The following is a 19,387-nucleotide window of genomic DNA, read 5'->3' as shown; positions in this document are numbered from 1 at the left end:
AAGTACTAATTCAACTTCTTTACACCAGTAAAAGCAATAAAGTACAGAGTCTGAAGTGTACTCAGAGTATCAGAGTAAAAAGTCTCCTTCTGAAGGACATTTGTGGTCAAAGCTAACTGAAGCTCACGTCATATTAATATAAGACTATTAAAGTTAACGGTAGCGTCAGTAGGATTTGTCCCAGCTGTTCATAAACGCACCACAATGACAGTTTGATGCTGCATTCAGGCGCTCCTCGGATATGGTCCCACTTCCCGAGCTCGGAGCTCATATTTCCGATGTTCAAGTTTTTATGTGGGAGCAACATGGAGGATGTTTTGCATTTTCTCCCTCAGAGCGTTTAAACAACACGTTGACAACTGATTCCGTTTTTTGAGTGGCAAGGAAGAGCAAAGAAAACTGATCACTGAAATACCGTTAAGCCAATGTTAACTTTTTTCTGCCATGTTTCACTGTCATATGACGTCAGCTCGGCAACTGGCGTGCAAAAATGTTTTCCATCTTTCCGAGTTGTTGCTCCAATTTAAGGGTTCACGTGAATTTTCCCAATAGCAAAAATGTTGTTTGAATTATTCCGACACCACTCGAACGCACCATGAGTCTCATTCCCAGGACGTCAAATAGTCACATTTTGGATAAAGCGTCGTAAGAAAATAAGAAAATCCATAATAAATCAGATTATTTACCTCAAAATATGCCTGGTTTGAAAATGTAAGGAATAGAACGTGCAGATGTTTGTGCGAAGATGTAGGGAGTAAATGCAGAAAAGTTAACCTCAAGTGAATATACTATAGTATACTTAAGTACACTTACATGGTAAACTATACTTAAGTAAACTAACAAAGTACTAGTAATATCTACTTAAGGACAGTCACAAAGTGTGTGTATATCTAACGTGTATATATATATATTAAAAAAAAGCTGACTCTCACAGTAACCTCTGTTGGTCCTAACATAGTGAGATATTCAAAACAATAACCCTGCTGCTATAACCCAAAGACCTCCACAAAATATTAATTTTATTATTGTTACATTAAAAAAATTTCACAACAATATTATTGTCTTTCTTTTATGATTGTGTTTTAATCAATAACAGTAAACAGTAAGAGCGTTTTGTCTCTCAGAGAGGATGATAGATTAGTATTGCGGCCACGCATCATACTGGGATGCAGCTAAAAGGCACCTATTCATGCTGGAGAGTGAGGGTCAGAGCTGAGGAGGGAGAGAGAGTGAATGTACGTGCTAACGTGTGTGATCAGTCTGACAGATCACACCACCTACAATCAAAAATAATACTCAATGAGACCTAATCAGTGACACACAAGAAACAATTGGCAAGTGAGTGGTTTTATACTTTGCTTTTATTTGTCAAGGTAGCTCAAACATGTCGCACATGTATGGAAACTGACCTGAGAATGCCGCTGAGACAACATGACAGTACACTCACATTAAAAAAACATAGACAGCAGTTTAAGAAATGTTAGAGTGATAATCAAAACTCCTAGACTGTTAGCGAGCAGTGGAAGGTGATCAATATAATAATACCAAACAGACGGGAAGGAGAGAAAATGCAGAGAGGAGACAAAAAACAAGTGTGCTGGAATGAGAGCGAGTACAAAAGAGGCAGTTTGAGTAAAAGAGAGACGGAGTCAGTGAGAGATTAACTCAAGCTCTTCAGTCTTTTCTACATTTCGTCTTGTCTGGCTCTCCGGCTGCGGCGTGGCTGGAGGGAGTTGGCACAGTGTGCGTGCCCCCCAGCCAGTCCCAGTGAGAGAAGAATGGGGCAAAGTTAGTGCTGGGTCGCTGGTGGTGAGTGTCGTGCTTGGGCGCCCCACACCAGAGGCCAAAGGGCACCAGGTTATGGAGTGCCCACGGGAAGTCGTACCCGCAGTGCTGCTCGATGGAGACGTAGATGTTGAAGACCATGAAGCCCCACGCTGTGAGGCAGTGGCACTGCAGCAGTATCGGGTCTATCGTAGCCCAGAGTCCCAAGTTGAATAACTCCCAGCCGGACAGGTACTGGGTGACGAGGCTGAAAGTCTGGTTGTACTGGTGGTGCACAGCGTGGAAGGTGCGGTACAGCCAGGGCACCTGGTGGTGCAGGAGGTGCCACACATAGTACTGGAAGTCAAAGACCACCATGCAGCCCAGGATGCCCAGGATGAAGCTCCAGAAAGTGGGCGCCTCACGGGGCAGCGGGGTGGGCGGCCTCCACAGCCACTGGGCAACCGTAGAAGGAAAGATGTAGAGCAGGTGGTTGTAGATGGTGACACCCAGGGTGGTCCAGATGTTCTGCCAGGTGACGGGTCTGTCCGGATGGAGCCTGTAGCGGTTAATGCAGGGCCAGGTGGGCGCCAGCAGGTCCAGCACGGTGTAGATGCCAACCAAGAGGAAGTAGGTGGTCACGGAGAGGACCACGGGGAAGGGAGGGCTCCTTAGGAGGTCATGGTGGTTCTGGTGGAGGTAGTCCCAGAAAGGCTGCAGGACCGAGCCCTGGGGCTGGCCCCCAGTCACGTTGTCCTCACTCGACATCCAGGATAAAGCCTCAGTACTGAGTAACCAGCCTGTGCCCATCACTAACGCAGTGTTTCTCTTCCAATTGAAGGCCGATCCAAGAGGATTACTTTCTAACAAGCCCCAGGAGAGAATAAAGAGGCTCTAAATGAATGGAAAGGTCCAATCAGCTTCCTCGTATAGGTTAAGCAACAGCAAATTGGACTGGCGGGCCGTCTTAGCCTCTTATGTATGTTCAAGCCCCACCTCCACCCCCCCACCCCCTGTGTTTTTAAAAGAAGCCACTCTGTAAAGGCTCTTTTTCATGGGCACAAGGACGGCAGCCAGGACTCAGGAGCCGGGCCACAACAGCTCCAATCTTTGAACCAAATCCTGGAGAGAGAGCTTCCGCCTGCTGCTGAATTTGACTTTATCTTCCAAAACCAGGGGACGTGTCTTTAAACCTGTAACTTCAAATGAATCTAATGAAAATAAAAAAAGTTAAACACAGCGAGTCATATTCACACTGCATGCAAATAATCAGCCTATTAATGCTTCTGTTTCCCTCACTCCCAGATTATGAAACACACACACATACACACACAACATGAGCCCACTGAAGAGTAATTAATCATCGAAAAAGCTGTCAAATGGGACGTGAACTCAAAAGCACTTCCTCTCAGATGTCAGACTGTCGTTGGCTTTTTGCTCAGTTTGAGTTTGTTCTCAGAAATAAGATTTCATTGTTGGAAGCTGAGCTGCAGCAGCGACCTCCGCTCTCGTCTCTATGGTGTGACTCAGTCATTTTGATTTAATAAACATCATGTGATTCGGTGCACGTTACAGTCAGACATTCAATAATATAAACTGATATTTTCCTACTATTATCAGTTATTTTTCATAAGCTTCCATCAGAATCAGCAGCAGTGTGCAGGCTGTCAACTGACGAGTTGGTAGTGAGACTCAAATATCAGTATTTATTACAAATAGGTCCTTTTAAGGTCCGAGTTGTTTTTAAACTGTTTGAAAGAATAGGCTACATTACCTTATCTCTAGTTATGGTAATTGCTTGATTAGCATTTCAGATGTGTTTAGTTCCCTACCTATTTTCGTGTTCATGATCTACTTTCATCTCTCAGGGTTAGGGTTAGTGCAACAGCAACAGATGGAAACGTCCCCAAAATGAATTCACATGTCCGTGGTCTCCGTTACCTTAAATAAATGAATGTATTGGAAACCCTGCTGCTGTCGGTATGCACCTTTTTGCGACATGAGAACAGTTAATTTTGCAGTACATTTAGCAAAACAACAAAACACAAAAAAACGAATATCCAAATCCCAAAATTAAAAACTGAATACCTATCAAATACACGCATATCTGAATAGTCCAATATTCAGGTCCAGTCCTAAATAGTCCAACAGGTGAGAGAAAAAAATGTGTTTTTGCTTTTGGGGTTAAGTAGGAAATGTTCATCAGTAAACTGTATTATAGAAACAGGATATGAGACTATTGTGTGCAGTGTAAACAGTGTGGACCCACTGTGGGCAACACAAAATGCATGTATAAAGTATAAACAAACACTTACATCCTGTCTGCGGTGCACAAGATACTCACTGAGCAGACGACAGAACAGGTTAGATATCAACATCTGATGAGCAACAGGTTGATACCACTGAACAGCCAACAGAGGGCAGTAACAATCAAGAAAACACTGGACACAGAGGACAACAAAACAATGAATGAAGACAACTTAGGATAATCATTGCTGCTTTTTATTTACACTGACCCCTTAGAGTTATAGTGCAGTGTATATTTTACCTTTTTTATTGTTTTTAGCTTTTCCATAGTAATGATATTTCTCTGATTAATTCACAGCCACTACGTTATGAGTGTAGCCCATTCATTAAAAATGTGAAGAGACGTTGAATCAAAATGCAAAAGGCCTGTGAAATTCCAGACGTCAGTGGTTCATGACGACATTCAGTGAGACCGAGCGCTGCACGCTCTCTCTGCAGACTCTTATTGCATCGGCCTGAGGCTGGATGTTTCCTGTGGGGTTTTCATTTCAAGTCAAACCCAGAGGAAAAACTGTGAAGTCAAAAATAACTGTCAGCTCGAGGTAGACGACCTGGCCTCCGACTGACTCGTCACATCCAAAAGTATCGACCCCCTCCAAGAAATAGAGGGTGGCTGTCGGCACATTGTCAGATACGATAAGGACGAGTTGCTTCAGTGCCACAATGATCAACTGCTGCAGTGGATACGGACCATCACAAACCATTTTGGCTTTTGTGCCGCCACTTGCCAGACAAGTGTTGGTAAAAATAATGACAATCTCACTCACTGTTCACCACATCACTAACATGCAGCACTACATATAGGTGTCTGAGGAGACGATGACAAGGTGTGAGACTACTCTCCTCACTCCCGAGGGAGAGGACACGTCCACTGAGCTCTGCAGCCACTGCAGGTCTGAGACACAGTCCAGCTCCAGAGAGCTCTTTTTAATGCTCTCTGTTCTTCATTGATGAGGTTTAATGTGGTTTTTGTTACTCAACACAATAAGGGTGGATTTTTACTGCAGAACAGATCTGGCGTATCGCATATATGACCCAGCAATGAACTCCCGTCGACACACACAGTACAATGCTTTGTCTTGTGCACATCGAACACCTGACTATGAAGTGAGGAATCTCTGTCCATCTGTCCATCTGAACTTTTCATCCGATCAACTTCACACTTGGCAGGTTTGTTGTTGAGGACCTGAGGAAGTGCAGTGTTGAATTTGGTGCAATATAAATACATACACTGCTCACTTGTAACTTAAAATCATCGCTGTTCCTGTCCAGATGATGAGAAATCCTCCAGCAGCAGTTTACACTGATCCTGACAGGGTGACATCCACAGCTATGCTAACACGTTGGACCAGGCTCGTCCCCGAGCAAACGCTTCTCTTTAACTTACATTCATAACCACTAAAACCACCTGATAAACGGTTTATTTAACACTATGATGTCACTGTAAGCAGATATAAGGACATTCAAAGAATGTTTCATTTTATTTGTGTGTATAAAAAGTTAGTAAACAGTTGAATTATGAATGACTGATAGCTGAATATGATCAATCATAGGATATATGATGAAACATCAACAAATGTTAACTCTTTAAACTCACAAACATGTTGAGGTTGAAGGTTTATTCTTCAGACATGGTCTTAAAATAATATTTGGTATTTTCAGACTCTATTGTGATACACAATATCTAGATATTTTTAAATCTCTTCCAAAACATTTCATAAAAGCGAGGACTGGGCGCCAAAATCCAATATTAAACTTTTTTTGGCCAAATACCTCGATATTGAAATATGTTACTGTGATTAGCACAAGTAGGACAGACTGCTCAGTTCAGAAAATAACATCACTTTACTGTAATGCAACATGTAAAACCAGGTGAAGACAATACTTTGCACGATGGCTCGCTGTTGTTGCTGTGTAAGTTCGGATAAAAGTGCTTTATAAATGCATCCATTTATTACAGCCCAGTCATCAGAATAAACAGTTGGTATTGTACCTTTCTGCAAACCACGGATAGGCTTGGGTTTGATTTGATTTAATTTTGTAACATTTATTTAACATTTATTTATTTTAACATTTGTAAGGATGAAATCACTGGATATTTTTGGTGAGACATCAGGACATTTCCAGCTGTGTTTGTGGTGACAGAACCGGGTATTTCAAGCCAAAACATGATCTTTTCCAGACAATTATGAAGTGGTTTTTGTGCCTCAACCTAACCAGATCACTAGCACAACGTTGTGACAACATAAAATACAACATTTAACCTGAAGAAATGTAAAACTTCAACATATGACAAACTTTGAGATGTGAGCAGAGATGCAGAGTGAAAATAGACTCATCATGGTTTCATTTCCTCCTCTGTGTAAAAGCTACTTCAGGCTGCGTGACATCACAGCTGAAGGCATGAAAAAAATAGGAAGAGATTCATGTCAGGGCTCATCAACAGGTGCAATACATCCACCCAAACAAAGCCTCAAGTCAGCCTGGTGCAGAACAGAGAAGAGGACAAACCTGAGAATACAGAGTCAGAGTGAAACATCAGCAGGTTTGATTTCACACCTCAGTGAGACAAAAGGAAACAAGACTACGACAGTGATAGCAGCTCTGTGAGGCTCGCTACGACCCCTCGCTTTGTGCCTGCAGAGACTTGCCTCTCTTAAAGGAGACTGCAGTCAGACGGGTTTGAAAAGTCAAAGAATCACTCAATAATGTTTAGATGGGCTTTAGGTGAGTGTCCTGTGTCCTCAGCAGTAAAAGCTGTTGCACCTTGGTGTGTTGAATGCAAGGACGTGTGCAGAGAGCGAACAGTTGATAATGATGTCATAATTAATAATATGATCAACTCATAGTCCAGTAGTTGATTCATACTTTCATATTATAACTGTCTTTACATGTCATTGCAGCAAGACGTTTCAAAGCTTAGATTGAAGCCTCGTCTCCTCTTGTCTTTGTAGTGACCTTCAAGAGGCGGCAGAGGACCTGAGGGTACACGAGGAGACATTAAACCATACATCATCCGTCGTAAAGGTAGGAGGAAGGCTTTTCATTCCCTTAAAGAGCGTGAGCAGGGCTTTAAAATACACAATCTTTATTTTACTTCGAAAGACCGCTGAGGAAGTTTCCTCCTTTACAGTGATGTCGAGATGAAGAAGAATGATGGCAAACACAACAGCCAAGGATCAAAACAACAATGTATGATAGCTTAAAATAAAAAAAAATAGAATAAATGAATACAATGAAGTTTAATGTAGAATGAAACAAACAAATACAAGAGTGACACCTGCAGCCCCGTGTGAAACAGCTGTTGTGATTTTTTTGTTTTGTCTCAGAATATTTGAATTTATCTCTCAAACATGAATGTGAGGAGGGAAGTTTATTAAGTAGTTTTTAGTATTTGGCTTATTTAAACACTGCTTGGTATCTGTTCAGTGTTTCTGTGAACATCTGGACTCATCCGACAAGTCAAACTGACCTATGATCATATTTTTTTGATAAAAGAAACAAAGTAAAATCTGTTCTTAATATCACAATCATTTCCTATCGTTCTTATTGATGCATTTCCCGCAACTTCATACGATATGAGGGGTTCATCTAAAATCACTCAGCATGTTGTGGATGCAGCCGTATTATAATGACTTGAAATCATTCAGTGACATGATGTCACTTTGTGTTAAGGCTTTCACGGGTCACCGGCCTACACATCATTTACTATGAGCAGCCGTGAGGGGAAACAGTTTCATCACCTTAACAAATGGAAACTTCTCTTATCTTCTCCGTGGCCGAGGCTGCGAGTGGAAGAAAAGTTGCAGGCGCACCTGACAACTGACATCCCTCAGGTGTTGTCTTTGGGGGCTGAGGGCTGAATGGACTGTTATTCTCCGCTGTCAGTTATGACACAGTGACAGAGGAGGGACGATCATGTCCGGACACAGAAAGACAAAAGGTGAAAGCTGCCGTCGCTAAAAATAAACCCCGCAAAGAGAAAATGACGATTTGAAATCACAAGGTGAAAGTGAGAGACCGGTGAGCCGCCGGCAAAGAGGCACGTCTCTGCAAGTGTGACGTGTTTTTTATTGATACGAAGTCATGAGGCAGGAAGACATGTTCAGAAATACAATGTCACTTGATATTTCAAATATAAATAAGAAAGTAATAGAATAGAAAAGAAATAACTTTATTGTACAGCTGGAGCAGGAATATTGTCTTTGGTCTCACCTAGAAAAACATGTCCACAAGATCAAAAACACAAAACATCACAGTCATGAAACATAGATCAGTGCACTCATACTCATAAGTACCTTAAAATGGTTCATAAGTACAATATTTAGCACCATACAGCGGATTAGGAAAACATCAGTTAATATTTTCAATCTACCGACTACACAAAAATAAAAAAGCTGTAGTGTCCCCTGAGCAAAATACATGAAATATGTTTCAGTTAATCTGGACATTGCGGTGGTTGTCATTAACCAGCAGGATGTGGCTGCTGTAAATGTGTGAATCAGAATCGTCCAGATGGCTCTGATGAAGGCCACAAGCCGAAACATGTCTGTGTCACCCTCACGGGCTTCAGTCGTATGTTCAGAGACGCGTTCACTGTCATCACGCCAAGTCTGTGAGTGTGTGAGACTGCGTGGCAAATATAAGCCACTGACAGGCCTGAAGACTACAGTAACAAAATGCATTTTGATTACTTCTACAGTCAATACTTCTACATATTTCTGTATCGTGCTGTGGTCGAATATTATTTCTGGCCTTCACATTTCAAGTAACGTTATAATAAAGTAATCGTTTTACACATTCATGATAAGTTCTATGATGTCATGTACGTATTGCAATGAATTGTGGGTAATTGAATCAGTGAAGTCTGGTGTAGTCTAAAGCCCAAGCGGACTCCCAAGCGAAACCCCTACTGTGAATCAAAAGTCATAAAGGCAAGGACACATCACATTGCATATATATTAAAAACAATACTCCAATGTTTTAATGGGTCTTACATAAATAAATGCATTTAGAAATGTTTTTGAATCATTGAATCATTAAAACAACTGATAATTAAATAAAATATGCCTGTAACAACAGACTAAACCATCAGATTATCCACACTGATCTCCTGTTACGAGGTAAGAGCAGATTTCTCTGACAGGTCTGAACTCATCCTCCTCTGATGAAGCGTTACAGACTGCTGGATCACCTGTAAGTGATGCAGACACATGTGTGGAGGCCAGAGCATGGCTCAGGCTTTGATGAATACCCAGGGGGGCTCCAGGGTTACACTGGCACATGTTTTGTTTTTCACTTAACTGCCTTGATTAAAACCTGGAAAGAAATACAGTTACCATGGGAGTCTCACCTGTGGAACTAATTATCGGCACAAAGATAGCGGATCGCCCACTTGGCTCTTCCTCATTCCCTAATAAACAAGCTGAGCCGCAGCATCTCTTCTCACATCAGTACCGGACTCTAACCAGGTAACAACACCTCTCACGACGCCCGTTTCTCACTCTCATGTCAATAATTTTAGCTTTATTGTTTTTAAAATGTGTTAAATCTTTAAACACTTTCATTCTCAGGAAGCTGCAAGACGTCCTCATCCTCCCAGCAGAATGCCGAGCCAGCTCGAGGGTGCCATGGATGCACTGATAACAGTTTTCTACAACTACTCTGGAAACGATGGAGACAAATTCAAACTCAACAAGGGCGAGTTAAAGCAGCTGCTGAACAGCGAGCTCACCGACTTCCTCACGGTAAAGACGATATTTAGCACTACGATTATGTTGTTGTTCTTCTAGTTTATTCTGTATTTTAATTGAAATTGTCAAACATTCAGATGAACTGTTTGCTAAGACTTCTTTTACACTGAATAGAGAATGGTCTTCCCAAAAGTAAACGGGAACGCATTATATTAAGATCCTTGTGATAAGTGTTAGTTAATAGGTTACAAGCCCCTTACAGGTCATTATAAAATGCTTATTGTTAAAAAAATCTGTCTTAATAATAACAAAAAAAAAACAAATGCTGAGTAAAGGTATCACAATGACATTATAGGTAAGTTAGTTAAACTCAAATGTGTTTATAATGCTATTATAAACTCACAAGGACTCATTAACACTCTTAAAGGGTAAATCCACAAATTTTCAACATTGAAGTGTGTTCACAGGTCTTGGGGAGTACTGCTGCAATATGTACGAAAATGAAGTATTAGTATAAATTAGTATAAAGCCTTTTGTGGCTCCAGAGGAAGCTGCATGTAATCAGATAAACAACCTCCAGTGATGTCACTCGGTGACTAAGTTGCATTGTGGGTAATGTAGGCTCCTCATTTTATAAAGGAAGAAGTGGTGTGTCTGGTTCTGCTGGGTTGATTTTGATCATTTGTTTTTAAACTGTCCATAAAGAGTCCAACAGTGTTATAGGAGTGTAATGCTAGACCAGCGGACTGCTTTTCAAACCCTGCCGCTTACATTACCCACAATGCAACAGTCACCAAGTGACATCACTGGAGGTATTTTCCCAGATTACATGCAGCTTCCTCTGGAGCCACTAAAGACTTTATACTACTTTTTTTTTTTTTTTTTTACATAATGCAGCAGTACTCCCCAAGACCTGTAAACACACTTTCATGTGGAAAATTGGTGGAGTTACCCTTTAAGCATCTATAAACTGCTAGCAGGTTTCTAAGAAGTATAAATGTATTATAATCTAACACTAAACATGTTTGTTACACTATGATTCACACTTTTCTTAAACCTTTACAAAGCTTTTTGTTTCTCTATAATGATGCACTTATTAACAGTTAACTGTGCTTTTGCAGCTATAAAAAAATCTTGAAAAAAAATTGTTTCTAAGTGCATAATTTAAAATGTATGAACCTGAATAAGGCATCCTTCTCGCTTTAGATGCATAATAAATTTTGTTTAATGATAATAAACAAACAAAAATAGCTTTGTAGAGGTTTAACAAAGGTTTGTCTACATTATAAATAAACTAAAAAGACATTAATGTTCTAAACGTCTATCAACTGTAAACAAGTGCTTATAAATGTTTTATAATCTTTTTCTTTTTCTTCTTTTTTAGCATTTTGATAAAGCAACAAAAAAGCACAGTAAAAAATTAATAATAACATAATATGTAAGTCAACCTACCTATTATGTTATTATAAATAATTATTAGAAACTCACAAGGCTTTTATTAATGTTATTTAGTCTATAAACGGTTAACAAGTTTCATGTAAGAACAAAAAAAATGTCTTAACAGGTAATTAAGATTTTTCGAAGCTATAACAAGTTAAATTTAAAAAAAAGTTTCTAAGAGCATAATAAAGAATTTACTAACCTTAATAAGGCGTTGTTCTCACTTAGCATCCTGTAGCTGGTAAGTACATAGTTATCTGCCTATAAATGCACAATAAAATATGTATTAATCTCAATAAAGCAACAATTGTTATATTATAAATGAACAAACTTTTATTAATGTTATTAAGCAGTCTATAAACAGAACTTAAAAACACTTGTATAGACTTATTTATGTTAATATGTATCTTATAAGTACGTATTTAGGGCTGTATTACCTATTAACTAACACCTATTACAAGGATTTTTATGTAAAGTGTTACCAAGAGGAAACATATGACCGTCCTCCATATGAACAACCATTTTACAGTAGTTGATGAGATCACAGACACCGAGCTCCACTAGAACACATTTACTTTTAACAGAACGAAGCAAAGTGCTGACGGGACTCAGAACGTCTGAATATGTTTGTGCACCAAAGTGTGACCTTTACATCTGTGTTTCCTCAGTGGATCTATAACGACCAATAGCAATCAGGGAAACACGCTCATTAAGGATTTTAACCCTGTGGACGGCGCTTCGCTGTTGCCTCACTCGCCTAAAAGTTAAATTCGATAACCAGTTTTTCAGATGATTTAAGAGAGAGCTTCCTGACCTTGTTTGAGGGAATTGTTTTCTCATTGATTGCTTCCCTGCTGTCAGAGTGTAACCGCTGGTGGCTCTACTGTGGGAAATAAAGGCTGTGGAGGAGATAGATAAGGTCATTTCAGATAAGCCTGGGTCTGTGTGATAGCAGTTTGTACAAATGATTGAGACCGTCCACAAAACGGCCGAAGACTCGGAGTAAAACCTCTGATGCCTTCAGATATATTTTTTTATCTTCACTTCTTGTCCTCCCTCATGCGGACGGGAAGCCTCAGGTGCTCACGCATCATCATCAGTGGCCCATATCGCCTCCAAATATAGACTCTCCCATGATGTCATCACATCCCCCCGGGCTGTAGTCACCTCTGAGAATAGATGCAGCCGCAGCATAACATTCACCCTCAGTTTCCTCTGACAGGAAACTTTGACGCTCGAACACAGAGGCTTGATAGATTACTGTATATATATATATTGTTGAGTTATGGAGGGGAATATTAAAAAGATGCTTTCAGGACTGAGGAGGAGAAGGAAGCTGTAGAGGACAGTCACGTCTGGAGCACGTTGGTGTTTAGTCTTTCAGGTTAGCTTTTAATTGGCGCTCGGTTCAGGATGTGTAGGTTTACTTTAGATCGCCTTTTAGTTTATTTAAGAACTACTTGTTTATTTTATTGATTTAACTGTATTTAAGTCTAAAAAAAGGAAATGAAATTACTTTATTTTTCAAGGCATTGTGAAGTTTTACTGTCTATGAAAACTTAAGGTCTTCAAATTCAAGGTTCCTTTATGGTTTGAGAAAAGGCAAAATTCTCCGACTGTTAAAATTAAATAAGCTAGATTTAAAAAATATATATATATATATATAGCCCAGAGCCCAGAGACACTGCAGTTGCCGAAGTTTAGGTGTCGATGTGTTTACTGGTGGGGCAATGGTCCACAATCAACCTCAAGCACAACTCATTAACACCAGGCAGCCATGGAACATACTTTTAGGAAATATCACTCTTATTCTTGTCTCTTCTGTGGTGTTAAACAGTAAATTCAATGTGGCCCACGACGCCCTCCCACTCTCTGGGAGAAGGGAGGACAGCCTAGATCAGACCGATCTACCTCCCTCTTGTCCTGTGGACCACCAGGACCACGAAGATCTCTGTCAGCTTATCTGATGCGTTATTATTATTATTACTATTGTTAGCCTGTCAGCTTTACCTAACAAGCCCAGAGACACACCTCTTCAGGGGAGAGGCCGGAGGGAGAAAAGTATTGCGAGGGAACATGAAAGTAGTCCCAAAAAAAAAAACTCACCATGACCCTGAGGGGGCTCACTATATAGCAAGCAAATTAAAAGTAAATTAAAAATGTGTGTAGCTTTTGTTAGGAATTCCTGATACGATTTGTCTACTGGTAAAAAACCCAGCTTTGAGTCTCTTTGTCCATTAAAAACTGAAAATCAAATAAAACAACACGCAGTATGGTGGTAATAAGTAATGAGGTGAATGGATTTTAATTTCAACCTTATAAAATGTTGTCTTTAACGAATGCAGCAACGTAAAGATCAACGTCGCCTCGGAGGTCAGAGGGTGGAAAAGGAAAACCGTGTCTTGTTTCTCAAATGAGTAAAGCAATAAATGCCGTGAGTGTGATCAGCTGCAGCTCACGGGTCATTTAGCAGCAGCATCACTCGCTCTCCAGCCGACACGGATGGCTGCTTTTACCTCAAGTCGATATTAAGCTCCAATATCAATCAAGCAACCGCATGTTACTCATCCTGCATGCACGGACTGATATCACCACATTAACCTGGCGTGTGTTGAAGCTACTTTTTAATTGCTCAAACAAGGATCTGAAGCGTCGATACTATAAGCCCAAGTAACACAGGAGCTCATTAAGAGGCGAAAAGACTAAACGTTCTCTTCCTCTGTGTTTTGTTTTCAGTCTCAGAAGGATCCGATGCTGGTGGAGAAAATCATGAACGACCTGGACTCTAACAAAGACAACGAGGTGGATTTCAATGAGTTTGTTGTGTTGGTGGCCGCGCTCACCGTCGCCTGTAATGACTTCTTCCAAGAGCAGAAGAAGAAAAACATGTAGGAATCCAAATGTGAGCCAACTGTAAATCTTTAACGACAGTTTGAAAATGTTAAAAACAACACAGTTAATGTCCCTTCAGTTGAACTATTGTATTAGCATTTCCTGCTAAATAGGATTAGACGCTCTGTTCTGTTGTTGCACATCAAAAAAATCTAAGTTGTCTTTCAAATGTTCAGCCTGGAGCTGTTAAACAATAACTTGTTTGATCCAAATTAATGTCTTTTTTATATTAGAGTGATGTTTGTAACTAGAAAATACAAAGTGCCCTTTTCCTAAATCGTCTCAATTGTCCTAATTGTCCTTTTTATTGTGTTTGAAGTTGTTTTTTATTCCAAACTTGTTAGCATTAGAGAAAAAACTCTGATACCGAAAAATTAATTCAGTGGCATTAACCTTTAAAATTGCACCTTTGTCATGTAAGAATTTACATTTTTTGTGTCCTTTGTTGTCATTTCTTTGTTGTCCCAGTGACAGTCCCAGCTGAGGCCGTCCCTGCTGCATTTTAAATGTCAAAAGTTAAATATCTCCCAATTGTCTTTCGAGGCGTTGTCACATCCTGATGGTCCGTTTAGTAGGAAACATGTTGGTCCCTCGTCAGTCCTGCTGTCAGTCCGTGTTCCCCGAGGAGGACGACTTTTTCCCTTGTGTCGGCACAAAGCTGGAGTCATGGAAACATGCACAGGATCACAGTTATGATCTGTAGGGTTGTTCTGTCCTGTCTGTCACATTTAATCTGTCTGAATCTATTGTGAGTTGTACGAGAAAACATTTTAAAATTCTGACCATCAATCTGAAAATCTCAAAATAAAGTGTGACCTCATGTACAAACTAAATGAACCTGCAGTGAATAAACAGCTCTGTGTCATGTGGAAACTGGAGCACGTGACTTTTTTGTGTCGGATTATTTATTGTGTGCACGTACTGATGTTTGAGCACAAAATGTGTATTGATGTGTTTGCTTGGGCATGTGTGCATGTGCAGTGGTGGGAGTAGATCCTTTACTTGTGTACTAATAAAACGGTTCTGAAAAATAAGTATTATCAGCATACTATACTTGTAAATATCACAAGTAAAAGTACTCACTCAGCTGAAGTCGCATAAGTGTCATACGCACCATGTTGACGATCACGGCAAGCCAATGACCACAGTTCTAGACTATGTTTCAACATTTCTAACTATGGAACCGCTGGATATTTTTTCTATCACTCTCCCTCTTCACCTTCTTCACCTCCTCCATCAACGGGCGTCTTTCTCTTGTGCAGTGTAGAGTTTCCACAGTTATTCCAGTTGTTACCTGCGGATAGTGACCGGGGGAAACATTTGCTCTTTTCGTTGCACAGTGATAGATGAGCTTCTCTTTGACAGTGGTGGACTGACTGGCCAGTGGTCTCTTAATCAAAACAAATTAAAAGACATAAGCAGTGTGGGATCATGGGAGCATTTGTTGTTAAAGAACCGACATTGTTGATGAAAATCTACGAGGTAATGTTTTAAAGTTATATTCACATTTCAACCTAACCCTAACCAAAATTAAACGTCCCATTTCCGTGAGTAAATGTTTGAACATTGCTGGAAATATTTGGGATAATGTAAGTGCACAACTGAACAAAACTTATAACAAAGGTTTAGTCGTTTTTACACATTTTAATGCAGAAAAGTTACATACTGTATCTTTCAGTTCTGCTCACATGTACTTAATTACCTTCCAGCACGGTGCATGTGTGAGTGTGTGTGAGTGTGTGTGAGAGCTGTCACTCAGCCTTCACTTACTGGACATCCAACGAGGCGAGAGAGGCTGGGCTTTTGGGAAGTGACTGCGTACCGTGTCTCGATGACGCATGGCGATCCCAATACGCACAGACCACCTGGGTCCAGCAGCATCAGCCAATCACACGGACACGTCTTCCCCTCCAGCAGAATTGCTGATACTCTCACCTTGGGGAGGACAAAAGTGTCAACTCGAGCTGCATTTTGTCCTTTCTCAGGGTTTTCCTCTGTGCGTCCCTTTTCCCAGAATACCAAAACCAGACAGTTAATTTGCGATGACATTCTGAGCTGTGTCGAGGAGGAAAATTACTGAAACAAAATACAAGTGCGATGCTTTTATGCGCGCAGATGGTGCTCGCACAAACCCTCAGCATTACAATGCAATTTTTTGTGATTGGCTGTAATCGAGCAGGATAATCAGCCTCTCTCCTGGGAAGATGCCATGCAGTAATTATGTTCTTTGTTCAATTTCTCAAAGGTTGCAATCAATCGTAAGTGCCATTAGACAATCTTTAAATGTGGATATTTATATTCTCACTGTTATAAATACCCTCCACTTCGACACACACTCTTCAAAATGTTCAAATAATCGTCTCTTAAGTTCCTCTGACGAAATGAAGGGGCTTCCAGCAGCGTAACGTTTGAGTCATCTCTGATAGTTTCCTGTATCAGAACGATCGTGACGTCCTGTTAGTGTGGAGGAAAATTACTGGCAATTAAACAAACAGTTTGCCCAGAAATAAAAGTTCAGGACTTATTATTTGAGTAGGTTTAGGTAAGATTATATTTTGGGTTAGAATAACTACGATCAGTCTGGTAACTAAGTGACGTAAGTAAGACATTAGCTTACTTATGTGACATAACATAAAAACAAATCAAACTTTGTTTATAACGCTGTTATTTACACCCTTTTTAAATACAAAAACTGTAGCTCCTAAGCTAACAGCATTAGCAAAGCTAAAGTGGTGCCTTCTCCTAAACAACCGAAGCAGCTGGGGTTTGTTTTAAATTGTTAAAAAAAAACAGCAACTGAAAAAAGCATGAAATGGCTCCATACAGCTCCTCCGGCGAAATCAAAGTCTTGAATGATTTGATGTTATTTTCGTGGCTTCTGGAGACTTGGATGAGCTGTATGGAGCCATTTCATGCTTTTTTGGTTTTTGGCTGTTTTTCCGTTTTAAATCAAGTCTCCAGCTGCTTCAGGTGTTTAGCAGAATGCTGCAACTCTGTTTTGCTGTGAAGCTCCAGAAATGTTCTGTGGACTACGAGACTTCACCTGACTTTATATCAGCATGGGGTGAGAAGACTGAATGATTGGATTTTCATTTTTTGAGTGAACTGTTCCAAAATGTTTAAGAAAGAAATGCTTGCACGTGCAACTCTTCAGTTTCCAGCCAGCTGAAATGAAGGGACAGACAGTGTTGTAATATCTGTAAGTTTCAGTCCAGATTGAGAACAATTTGAAGGTAAATACAATAATTGGTTTGTTATTTTATTGACACGAGCCTCCTTTATGACTCTGGAATCACAAGGAGACCAGAAACTGAAAAAGAAACGTGACAAATAAGAAAAACGAGGTTCTGGTGTTTTTAACCCTGCAGAGAGAACGAGGACAGGATACTGAGAGGGATGATGGAGGTCTGGAGAGCAGAAAGCAGGGGACAGGACTGATGGAGGTCAGAGAAAGTATTATAAATGTGTGTCTGAAAGCACAAAGACAAAACACATTGCCTTAATGAACACATGCTGTTGTCGATGATAGAAAGAAATGTCCAATATGAAGAAGGACAGAAAAGAGTGATGGAAGAAAGGTGAAGAAAGCAGCTTCTGGAGATTTCCTTGTGTAATTAGCAAACATACACGTTGTGGACGTATATTATTATTCTGTCTGCTGGTTTTTTTTCATGTGTAGGACAGTTTCTCCTCAGTGTCACTCGTCCAAACGTGGCTGCTACCTGCGACGAATGTCTTTAATATACGCCTCCAGCTCTTATCTCCCACATGCTGTCCGTCCTCCTGTTACGTCACTTTGTGCGTCACAGTTTGTGTCATTACTCCTCGTTAGGAGTGACCTGCCTGTGTGTGTGTGTGTGTGTGTGTGTGTGTGCATGTGTGCGTGTGTGCGTGCGTGCGTGTAACGGTTTAATTATCTTAGCTTCAGCTGATGAAGAGGAAAGTGAAAATTTGTGAATCAAGCAAATGGCCCATGTGGACTAAAACATCTTACAGTGAATAGTTACACAGCTGCAAGTGTTAACGAGGCTCAGTATTTATAGTGTGTGTGTGTGTGTGTGTGTGTGTGTGTGTGTGTGCGTGTGTGTGTGTGTGTGTGTGTGTGCGTGCGTGCATCCAGCTGCACTGTGTGTGTGCTTTGTGTGTATGATGTGGTCGACATACTGCAGATCTTTATACTGTTTCATCTTTGGGAGGCGACACAAACAATATAACAATAATGAAGACAGACGAGTTAATCACACACAGCATATAAAATAAAAATGGATGAAAGTAGGAAAAAATCTGTAATAAAAAAGGCTGAACTTTAAGTAATTCAGTAAAATGTTTTTGATTATTCAACATTTTATCTTCAGTTTGAGTAAAATTAAAATCATTTTCATACAAAGTCTTCTGTTAAAAAAGACATTGAAATAACAATCGTCTGTTATTAAAACAGGAATACGAGGCTGTGATGTTTTGAGTATCGACTGTCTGAATCCTCTTTAAGCTCCCGCTGAGTGATTGACAAAGTATTGATAATTCTGCCTCTCAGAAAGGCCACGTTCAAATGTCACGCTTGATTTTCTCAGTCTGCAGAGTAACTGAGGAGTTCAGTCACGCTGTCGGTCCAAAACGCTCTTTATTTATGCAACATTTCTGTTGTGTGGTAACAGTGACAGGATGGCACTGGTGGACATGCTCATTTTCGTGTTTGCAATGCTATGATAGCATTGCATGAAAATGAATGCATTGAATTTCTGGTTTAAAGAGAGACTGAACTAAAATATATAAAAAGGTCTTTAGAGGATGAATCTGTCTGACTTTACCTCTTGTTCCAACAGCAGCTTTAATTTGTTCCGGTACTTTTGTTTACCATCAAATACCTGCAAAACAAATGTGACACACCAACACACTGACGCTAAACATGGACAACATTGTACCTGCTATACAGACACATGTTGTCATTTAGCTCAAAGCACCACAACACCAGAGTTATGTTTTTATGGGCTTCTCAGGCTTTTTAGATTCTAGTTGACATTGTCCCCGTCTGTTACACAGCAGGTGAAGCCATCAGTAAACTGGAATAATAGACGAATAAACATTCATATACCATTAAATGTTATTAGTAAATCTCAGCTGTTTCGTGTTGTTTATAAGTTATAATTGAGAACTTCCTTCACCTCTATCCAGGTTAATAAGCGTGAGGCCTTTCAGGTTCCCACCGGAGCATTTGCCACTTCATTATCTCTCCAGATGTGGGATGACATCAGTGTCTTTGATCGCTGTCTTGGCAATATAACGGCCCCTCG

General features: G+C 40.3%; 3 protein-coding genes across 5 annotated transcripts in view; 2 read left to right on the top strand and 1 right to left on the bottom strand.

Moving 5' to 3' along the window:
* Positions 1–1,343: 1,343 nt before the first annotated feature.
* On the bottom strand, positions 1,344–2,597 carry ch25hl2 (cholesterol 25-hydroxylase like 2). Its single transcript, XM_084382727.1, has one exon. It carries the CDS (start codon positions 2,572–2,574, stop codon positions 1,675–1,677), a length of 900 nt encoding a protein of 299 aa, XP_084238853.1. The 5' UTR covers positions 2,575–2,597; the 3' UTR covers positions 1,344–1,674.
* A 4,428-nt stretch (positions 2,598–7,025) lies between these two features.
* Positions 7,026–19,387, top strand: part of pde8b (phosphodiesterase 8B) — a 97,159-nt gene continuing 84,797 nt past the window's right edge. Inside the window, exons 1-2 of one of the 3 annotated variants that reach the window (XM_084382723.1) lie at positions 7,026–7,098; positions 17,465–17,539. In XM_084382723.1, coding sequence (XP_084238849.1) covers positions 17,534–17,539 — 6 coding nt within the window. In that variant the 5' untranslated portion in view covers positions 7,026–7,098; positions 17,465–17,533. The other 2 variants (XM_084382724.1, XM_084382725.1) reach the window with 2 other exon arrangements.
* s100z (S100 calcium binding protein Z) lies at positions 7,030–14,963 on the top strand. Its single transcript, XM_084382728.1, has 4 exons — positions 7,030–7,098; positions 9,451–9,542; positions 9,645–9,818; positions 13,941–14,963. Exons 3-4 carry the CDS (start codon positions 9,678–9,680, stop codon positions 14,094–14,096), a joined length of 297 nt encoding a protein of 98 aa, XP_084238854.1. The 5' UTR covers positions 7,030–7,098; positions 9,451–9,542; positions 9,645–9,677; the 3' UTR covers positions 14,097–14,963.

The sequence above is a fragment of the Pagrus pagrus genome (genome assembly GCF_965226575.1).
Source record: "Pagrus pagrus genome assembly, chromosome: 19".
Classification (NCBI taxonomy): domain Eukaryota; kingdom Metazoa; phylum Chordata; class Actinopteri; order Spariformes; family Sparidae; genus Pagrus; species Pagrus pagrus.
This window is presented reverse-complemented; position numbering and strand designations above follow the sequence as displayed.